This window comes from Physcomitrium patens, chromosome 5, assembly GCF_059467195.1.
Source record: "Physcomitrium patens ecotype Gransden chromosome 5, ASM5946719v1, whole genome shotgun sequence".
In the NCBI taxonomy this organism is placed as follows: Eukaryota; Viridiplantae; Streptophyta; class Bryopsida; order Funariales; family Funariaceae; genus Physcomitrium; species Physcomitrium patens.
This window is the reverse complement of record NC_143414.1, coordinates 104,857-115,037: the sequence shown is the minus strand read 5'-3', so window position 1 is coordinate 115,037 and position 10,181 is coordinate 104,857. Positions and strand designations below refer to the sequence as shown.

General features: G+C 42.1%; 1 protein-coding gene across 1 annotated transcript; it reads left to right on the top strand.

Moving 5' to 3' along the window:
• The first annotated feature begins 420 nt into the window (after positions 1-420).
• Positions 421-3,483, top strand: LOC112282531 (crinkler effector protein 8). The gene is made up of 3 exons (XM_024520215.3): positions 421-1,052; positions 1,433-2,845; positions 3,085-3,483. Exons 1-3 carry the CDS (start codon positions 788-790, stop codon positions 3,090-3,092), a joined length of 1,686 nt encoding a protein of 561 aa, XP_024375983.1. The 5' UTR covers positions 421-787; the 3' UTR covers positions 3,093-3,483.
• Positions 3,484-10,181: the final 6,698 nt, after the last annotated feature.

Below are 10,181 nucleotides of genomic sequence, written 5' to 3'. Positions count from 1 at the left end.
AAGTAACAAAAGTTGAAATTGTACAATACGATTAGCAATTGGATTGGAATACTGTAATATATTAGCTAATTTGGATAAAATATACCCTAATATTACAATGTGCCAACTTTTAACCATTTCACTCAAATGTTGTAGTGAAGTAAGTTATTCTTTGATAAGAAAACAAACTAACGAAATTGAAGTTCACAATATACTTTCGTTTTGCCTTCCTTACATTAAAGTCCAGAGAGGAAGTTTTTCTGCACAAGTTGCATTTTTTAATGAAAATTCACAAATCTTCAAAAGCTCAGACGTCCTGTGACCTTAATGGGTTAAAACAGGAGGCTAGGTTTTTCTATCGTGCCAAACTTCTACTCCATCCGCTGAAGCTGGTGCTTCCAAAATTCGACACCTATCCTACGACTAGTTTGGTAAAGTGATAGTTTGGACGTGGTTAGGGTTCGTTTGCCTTGGGTACTGGACAGTTTCGATCTGGGTATGGGGGTGCTCCTCGAGGTTTCGATCTAGGGTTTGTTTCGTCTCCTTTCCCTCAACTCATCTACTTCTTTCTCACGAGGGGCGTGAGTTGCTGGACATCGATGCCGATCAACACTCTGGACGTTGATATGGATAAGTTTTCTGCACATCGATGCTGGTGCGGGGCTACTTGAAGCTGGTCCGGAACGGTGATGAGAAGTTGTGTTGTGAGAGTAGCGTGGAGCGATCATCGTCCAGGGGTTTGAAGGGTCGTGTTCCTCGGATCGGGCTCTTCTTGTGGGTTCCCTACTGAATTGGGTCGTGGAGGAGAATGGGTGACGGTGGTGAAAATTTGGAAGAGCTGATACGAAGTGTGGAGGACCAGATAAGAAGAGTGGAACAGAAGATAGACAGAGTTGAAGTCCAGATCGACGGATGCCGTGATGATGAGGAGAAGAAACATCTCCGACACAAAGAAGCGCAACTCCGAGATGAGAAAGCGCAACTTCGAAACAAAGAAGCCCAACTCCGAGATGAGAAAGCGCAACTCCGAGATGAGAAAGCGCAAATTAGGGTGCAAATCCTGCAAGAACGAGGTCAATTCTATCACTCGCCCATCTCCTCATCTTCATTGTCTTTTTATGTTTCCGGGGGCTGCTGGATGCTTGGGCGAAGGTTATTGTCCTTGTTATGGAATTACGGTTCGCATAGTTAACTTCATTGACCTCGATTGTTCCGTAGCGGGCCCTCTGTTAGGTGTTCTGGATTGTGTTTTCCATTTTAATTTCCTTCAACGGAGACCTTTCATTAATTCAGTTCCCTCTTGTTCGACGATGGTCTTGTTTGGTGGTTTCAGTCTGTAAGGAGCTCCAGTACTAGACGAATTTGGCTGGTGATTGGTTGTCTCTGAAATGTTTCGCTTCTTCTCAAGTTCCTGACCAGTTTTTGAGTTCCATCTGCGTTGCTTTATTACCAGATTCCATTGATCATTCCGCGGAATTGCTCGAGGGGTTGTTGCTCCCACCTGTGATTGAGCTCCCACAAGATGGAGTTGGGCTAGCACGGGTGCTGTTTCCTTCGTGGCACGGGGAACAGCACGGGCAGCTTCCTGTTGTAAATAAAACCTACCTTCGAATCAGAAACCGGTTTCCTAAGTTCGCAGAGGAGTTTTTACGCGTGACAGATGTTTCGACGTTATCCATGTCCTTGTCCAGCACCTTGGAGGAAGCAACTATCGCTCCAAAATCGGAGATGGATGTTTCATATACAGTTCAAGGCTACTTAAGGAGGTTTTTCAACGCTTGTAATGAGTATAGCTTGGACGGTGCTACCCTCGATTTGACTTTCAATAAAAGTGAAAAGCTATCACTGTCGAAATCCAATGCAACACTATCACGCAAGAGGCCTGATACGCTCGGTGTAATGTCTCAGTGCACATTTCTTGTCGGTGAAGACAAGCTATCCGACTTGTCAGAAGCGGAAAACGGCATTTCTCTTAAAATGCAGCCACTTAACCCAAGATTTTATGGAGACCTGCGGTTCATTTTGGGGTATATAGCAGCCGGTACCAAATTTCAATGGGTTTTTATTGGAAAGGATAGGTCTCTGGTACGTATTGAACCACTTCTTGACCTGGCAAAGATACCCAACCGAATCTTGTTGATCCTGAGTATTTTCAACGCCTTTACTTTAGTGAGGAAAATGGCGGAGAAAATCCCTCCCATTCCAGGGCGCCATGCGATGTTTTCGTCGCTTGTGCAGGGAGATTGCACCATCTACTTCTTGAATGACAGTGTCCGTAAGAAGATAAAGAATTTTAAAAGTTACTGCGAAGCTACTGCAACTGATTTTAATGTCGTTAATCGAGCCTACAATGATGTGAAAGGGAGCCCGTATCTTCCGATGGTAATTGAAGAGCCCGAGTTAGGACGAGGAGGAGATAGCTACAAGGTTACAATTGGTCCTCTTGGATACTCTCCTAGGATCAGGTCTGAGGAGGATACCAAGATGTTGGCCAAGAGTGTGTGCAACGCCTTGAAAGTCCTCCATGAGAAGGGCTTTGTTCACAGGGATGTTCGACTTCCAAATATAGTGGAGATTACACATGGGCAGTTCATGCTCATCGATTTGGAGACAGTTGCAGAATCTCCTTTCTTCGTGCATCCCTCGTTCCACTACCTGACGGACTGGAGCAGGGACATGTTGGAGAACTCGCACTATACGCCCAAGTCCGACATGTATCAGCTTGGGAAACTCCTTGGCGACAAATTTGCAACCTTCACTCGGTCACCTTCTGCCCAGCAGTTTATTTCCAGGCTCATGTCCAAACAGGTCGATGCAAATACGGCATTGGAGGACCCTTGGCTAAAAGTCGATGAAGAAATGTCAGGTTTGTCCTCGATCATCTCTTACATTTAGGCGTGTAAGTTTATTCTCTCACCATTTGGGTTGAGCAGCATGTGGAGCTTTGCAAAGTGCATGAGATTTCAGAAAACTGGGTCGAAGGAAGGCTTACGATTTTCTGATGGTTATTAGGAACTTTGATGTTCAAAGCTAAATGCTAAGCTCCATTGAAGAGTAAGCTGGAATGTGTTATACTTTGTTGATGGAGTTATGTTCTTTTTGCAGGTATGTAATGAAAGTTTTAGTATAATTTGCTTTGTAGGCTTCAGTACAGAAGAAGAATACCTCCTTCGTGGGGTTTTGAATTCCTTAATTTTGACGAGAATTGTTGACCCTTTCACATCTTTAGATTAGAGGAATGAGCTGCAATGGAGGGTCTAGGTTGCTGTAGAGAGATTGCTACTGGGGATTCTTTTCTTCAGTGGAGGTTACTCGTAAGGTGATGTACAGATTGGATTACTCTGTAGGATCAGTATGATATCTATCCCACTTGTGTCTGTATTTGCTGAGGTTACCGGCATACAGTGCATGGATGTGCATCTATGAAGCTTGAAGGTTTTGGTTACCTCCAAGCCTGGATCCTTTTGTTGCATTAGCAAAATAAAATTGTACACTTTTGAAACAGTGCTGTCTCTTCATTCGAGCCTGAAGGATGGTTTGATGTCTAAGCTCATGTGAGCAGTGCCTTGTGTAAGTAATTTAGAGAATCGCATTTGCCTTGAGGGACGTGTCAAGTGTCAAGGGAATTAGTATTGTTAGGAAGTTGTGGAGTCTTCAGGGAAAAGAGGTTAAAGAATTTTAACAGGATAGTGAGATTTGAAGCTTGTGTCTACAATTTGTGGATGTTTCATTTGGGTTTAGGGCTACAAGTGTGTCCAGGGTTTAGGGTTTAGAATTACAAGGGTGTCGTGTAGGTTTTTGATCCTAAATATCTTTTAATTTATGATAGTTTTGTCGGTTTTGAAAATTTGTCAAGGTATATATTGTTCCAAAGACCTATACAATGATTTTAGTTTCTCAAAATTATGTTTTTAATTTTTGAGAATTTAGGGTTTAGAAACCAGGTTTTAGGGTTTTGGGTTTAGAGGTTAGGTTTTAGGGTTTAGGATTTAGGGTTATAAGAGTGTCTTCAAGGTTTTTGATCCTATATATCTCTCAATGTCAACGTATCACATATTTTAAAATTTTAAAATTTTGCCAAGCGTTATATTGTCCCAAAGACCTTTATAAACGTCTTTGTTTTTCAAAACTATGTGTTTCATATTTCATAATGTAGGGTTTAGGAACCCTGATTAGGATTTGAAGATCCTAATTTGGAATTTGAGTTTTATATTTGTTATGACGTGAGAACTCTGTATAGAGTTGGAATGCGTACCAAATTTTGCTTAGCCAGAATAAATCTTGGATATGTGGCATTGCAAAATTTGTCATCCAGGCTCATTAAATGGGATGTGGGTTTTAGGATCTTGAGGTTCTAGAGACTTGGGGATTCTAAGGTTTTGAGGTCTAGGGTTCTAAGGTCTTAGGGTGTTAGGACTCTAGGGTCTTAGGAGTTCTACGGTCTTAGGATTCTAGGACCTTAGGATTCTAAGGTCTTTACGATTTTAGGGTGTTATAATTCCGGGGTCATAGGGTATTAGGGTTCTAGGGTCTTAGTGTATTATAGAGGAAGAAAGGTGCAAGCAAAAGTTGGAGTCAAATATCAACAATTAAGGTATGTTTCTTTCAACACTATATACAAATTGTCACGGACACAAAATACAGACTTGAAATCTAACAAGAAGTTCAAGAAGAAGTGGCAAAACTAGATTAAACAGATGAGTACAAAAACAACACCAGAAAGGTGAACTAGAACTCCAAGAAATGTGTTGTCGAGACTGAAGAACCCTTCAGCCTCGACTCCTATATATACTACTGAATAGGAAGCTTCTCGAGCTACTTCCGCTAACTAGGACGCTTCTCCAACAACTTCTACTAATTAGGAAACTTCTCGAGCAACTTCCTAGAATCCATCAGAATATTCTAGAACCTTCTAAGAATATTCTAGAACCTTCTAAGAGAATCTTTAGGGAATATTCTAAGAATCTTCTAGAACCTTCTAAAAGAATCTTTAGAGAATCTTTAGAGAATATTCTAGAAGAATATTCAAAGAATCTTCCAATGTATGTCCATGACATCACCTCCTCTTCTAACTTCGAGGTCTTCGAGAAGCAATGTTGTTATCAGTCAATACCAACGCAAGAAAATGAAAATCTGTCGCATCACATCCGCTATGAATTCCAATTGTTGTTCGCGAGGCAAATGATTCATCGGCCCTTGGAGCCAACGGTAGTGACCAACACCTTCAACCTCTGACCAAGCGTGGACTTCTGTGTCTTCATTGTGAAACTGTCCTCCAAACACACCTTCTGGCTGACCGTTGTAGGCAGGCTCGACCTCAAATACAATTACTAGCGATCTGTTGCTCGGTATCCTCCGACGTCGTCGTGGTGCAGGCGGTTCTTCATCTCGCGGTCGTCTTCGTGAGCTAGTCGCTTGAGATGACATAACAAGTGTAGTATCTTGACTATCCATGTCCAAAGGCTAAAATGATGAGAGCAAACTATAGTTGCTAATAAAGTTCTACACTATCGAACTATGGGTTTTGGAGGTGCCTCCCCCTTTTTATGCTACTTGATGAGCAAGCTTCAGCAAGAAGCTATCGTTGAATCGGCTTAGGTTTATGAGGATATCGTTGATGAAATTCTTGTACCTTTTTTGGTGCATTGGCAAGATTTTGGAGCAATATTTACGATGCAGCATCAACTATCAACAAGTAAAATATGACCGTCAGTTTGAGGATGAAAAGCCGAAGAGAGCTTAATATCCACCTTCAATATCTCAAAGAGGGACCTCCAAAACTTGGATACAAACTGAGTACCTCGATCCGACACGATATCATCTGGTAGGCCATGATAACGATGTATGTTATCAAGAAAGAGTCTTGCGGTGTCTTCACTTGACGATGTTTTCTTGCAAGGCACGAAATGCGCCATCTTTGTAAATCGATCCACGACAACAAAGATGCTGTCAAATGAATTCGATGGCGGTAGGTCCGTAATGAAGTCCATAGAAACTGAAGACCATGGTCGGTGCGGAATAGGCAATGGCTGGAGAAGTCCATATGGACGATGTCGAGGGATCTTAGATCTTGAACAAACATCACAAGAAAGGACAAATTCCTTCACATCCTTCCACATTTGGGGCCACCAAAAATCTCGTGAAATGAGCTCCAAAGTCTTGTTGAATCCAAAATGTCTCGCAGCTGGAAAGTCGTGGCGAGATTGAAGTACTCGGAGTCGAGTTGGTCCTTTTGGGATATACAACCGCTCCTCAAAATACAGAAGATCTCCCTCCACCTTAAACTTGTCATTATCGACACGTTGTTTGATGTCAAGAGCTATAGAATCCTCAATGGTCGCAGTACGTACCTCGCTGAAGAAGCCGTCATCGATAGTTGCAACAGTAGCAAAAATCCTGAATTTTTCTGGTTTCAACAATGTTGTACATTGTTGATCAAATGCTGCTTCTCCAGCCTTTGGCGCAAGATACGATCTCCTCGATAATGCGTCAGATAATCCTTGCTGTTTTCCAGGGCGGTAGGTGATAATAAAGTCAAATCGTGATAGAGACATATTCCATCGAGCTTGACGACGATTCAAAATTCGAGCTGTCATGAAGTACTCCAAATTCTTGTGGTCCGTATAAACAGTCACTGGATGTGCAACTCCTTCGAGGAAGTGACGCCACTCTTGGAAGGCATCCACTATAGCAAGCAGCTCTTTGTCGTGGATCTTGTAGTTGATCTTAGCAGCAGAGAACTTCCTTGAATAGAACGCAACTGGATGAAGCTTCTTGTCTATGCCCATCTGTGAAAGCACAGCTCCCAAAGCAAAATCTGAAGCATCGGTCTCTAAATAGAAAGCCTTTGCAAAGTCAGGGTGTACCAAGATTGGAGCCATAGTGAATGCCGTCTTGAGATCTTGAAATGCTTTTGCTGCTTGTGATCTCCATTCGAGCTTGTCTTTGCTTGTTAGACGCGTGAGTGGTGCAGCAACTTGAGAATAATTCTTGATAAAGATCCGATAGAAGTTAACAAATCCAAGAAAACACTGAACATCTCTAACCGTCTTCGGAACTTCCCAAGATATAATTGCTTCCACCTTTTTTGGATCCATCTTCAAGCCCTCTGTAGTCGCAATGAAGCCCAATAATTCCATCTCATTCTGGTGAAATTGACACTTCTCCAACTTGGCGTAGAGTCCTCGTTCGCGTAGTTTTTCAAGAACCAAACAAACGTGCTTCTCATGTTCTTCTTCATTCTTGGAAAATATCAAAATATCATCCAGATAGATGACAACAAAGTCATCGAGGTACTCCCGAAAGATGTCGTTCATCATATGCTGAAAGACCGCTGGAGCATTGGTAAGACCAAAAGGCATGACATTGTACTCAAAATGGCCATACCTTGTACGAAAGGCTGTCTTCCATTCATCTCCTTCTTTGATTTGCACAAGGTTGTAGGCTCCTCTTAAATCAATCTTTGTAAAAATCCTTGCACGTCCAAGTTGATCTAAGAGGCCGGAGATCAAAGGTAAGGGATAGCGATTTTTCTTGGTCACCTTGTTGAGTCCTCGGTAGTCCACTTATATCCGCAGTGAGCCATCCTTTTTCTTCACGAATAGGATTGGTGCTCCAGCTGGCGACTTTGAATGTCGAATAAAATTCTTGGCTAGATTCTCATCGATGTACTTCCGCAATTCTGCCAACTCCGTCTGCGATAGGTTGTATATTGGACCAAAAGGTGGTTGCGCTCCTTCCTCTAAGTCTATGGCGCAATCATATGGTCGATGTTCCGGCAGTATATCGGCGTTCTTCTTCTGAAACACGTCTTCAAAATCCCTATATTGCTCTGGTATATTCGATGTTGAGATATTCTCGCCGCTAGTTGGAGCTGCATAAATGACAAATGGTGCGCCTTCCTTGGACGATCTTAGGAACGCTCTCGCTCCAATAAACATGGATTTCTTCATGTAGGTTCTACCAACAGGTTTATTATTATTTTTTTCAGGAAATGTTATCCTTCATAGCCTCCAATCAATGGACGGATTATGATCTTCTAACCAAGAAAGACCAAGGATAACAGGGCTTGATGGGGTTCTAATAATATTAAAAATAACGTGACTATTATGGTCCTTAAACACCACTTCTATAGGTTCTGATTCGTGGGTAACGTTGCTTGACAATAAGGGTCGTCCATCTATCACCTCTACGTGAACAGGTTTGGACTTCTGTACTAAACGGATCTTGTGGCGTTTAGCAAACTCTTCATCTAAAAAACAAGTAGATGCCCCCGAATCCAATAAAGCTAAAGTTTTTTGTTTTTGAGGGCCTCAAAACAAATGAATTGTAAAACAACGGGCAGGTTGGACAGAGAAGGAGGAACCTGATTGTTGTCGTGATATTAGATTGTCCAGCCGCACGGTTCCTACTGTGGCTGGGCGTCGTCGTTTTCCGGAATCATCGCACTTCTAGTCTTGACAGGGTGCCAATTTTGCTTCTTTGGGCAATTTCCAACCTTGTGACCTTCTTCTCCACAGTACAAACATAACCCTTCCTCCATACGCCGTTTCTTCTCTGTTGGAATAAGAGATCGGACACGCGCCGTGTCGATTTGCATGTCTGTTGCCTCCAAATGTGAGTTTAAGCTATTTGTAGACATAGTCACGTCGTAACGAGTCATTTGGTGTCTTGGACGTTGGTCTTGGCGATGCTGGAATAGGCGGTTGTCACACTTTAGAGCTTGGCTAATAGCTTCATTGAGTGTTTGAGGATCAGGAAGAGATAACAGCAAGTCCTTCACATCATCCTTCAAGCCCCAATAAAACTGACTCACCAACGCCTCTTCACCCCAATTAATGTCACTTGCCAATTGTCTGAAATCCGAGGCATAGACTGATGTAGAGCGTGTTCCTTGTCGTAGCGATCGGATCTTTGTTGTAGCCCATCGAACTTTATCATGCTCGCCAAATGCTTCTGCAAACGCCTCCAAGAACGTTTCAAAGTTGCTCAGGATTGGCGATCGCTTCTCAAACAAGGGAGTAAACCAAGACAGAGCTTGTGCTGTAAGCAAGGTTCCAACAAGCCCAACACGCGCTTCCTCCGTCGGATAACGTTCGGGCTGTAAAATTGTTATCAACCTGATTTGGTTGACAAAACCTCGAAACTTGGAATGAGTTCCATCAAACTTATCCGAAAGACTAACTCGAGGCTCCTTTCGTTGTAGGACTACTCGATCTTGTTGAAATGGAGGTAGAACTACTTCTTCTGGCACAGAAGTTTGAGGCTGATATACTTTAGATGGCGCTATCCCATATGCTCCATTGTTATGGAGTCCTACCATGACTCCTTCGATCTCTGTTGTCCTATGTGACAACGAGGCAAGAGCATTTATGATGGCGTCTAGTTTGGATTCCAAACTTTCAGCCATTTTAACGTCTTAACCTTCGACTAACCTTCAGAAAGAAGAAAAAAGAGTTTTGACAAGAGGACAATATTGGTTCAGAGGAGAGTACTCCGCAACCTCTAAAACGCCTTAAGACTCCAAGATGAGGGGTAATCCACTCTTTCCAAGAAGAATAAGGCTCCAATATTGAGAAAGAAGAGATATCAGTTTAGAGGAGGGTAATCCGCAACCTCTAAAACACTAGCACACCTTCAAGAAGAGGGGTAATCCACACTCTAACAAGAAGGAACTAGCTCTGATACCAGTGAAAATGTAGTCTCGACAAACTGTCATGGACACAAAATACAGACTTGAAATCTAACAAGAAGTTCAAGAAGAAGTGGCAGAACTAGATTAAACAGATGAGTACAAAAACAACATCAGAAAGGTGAGCTAGAACTCCAAAAAATGTGTTGTCGAGACTGAAGAACCCTTCAACCTCGACTCCTATATATACTATTGAATAGGAAGCTTCTCGAGCTACTTCCGCTAACTAGGACGCTTCTCCAACTTCTACTAATTAGGAAACTTCTCGAGCAACTTCCTAGAATCTATCAGAATATTCTAGAACCTTCTAAGAATATTCTAGAACCTTCTAAGAGAATCTTTAGGGAATATTCTAAGAATCTTTAGAGAATCTTTAGAGAATATTCTAGAAGAATATTCAAAGAATCTTCCAATGTATGTCCATGACACAAATCTCACATCCTAATAAAGCTGAAATTTAGAACTTTAATTAGAGTTTCTAAACCCTAAATTCTCATAAATTAAAAATATA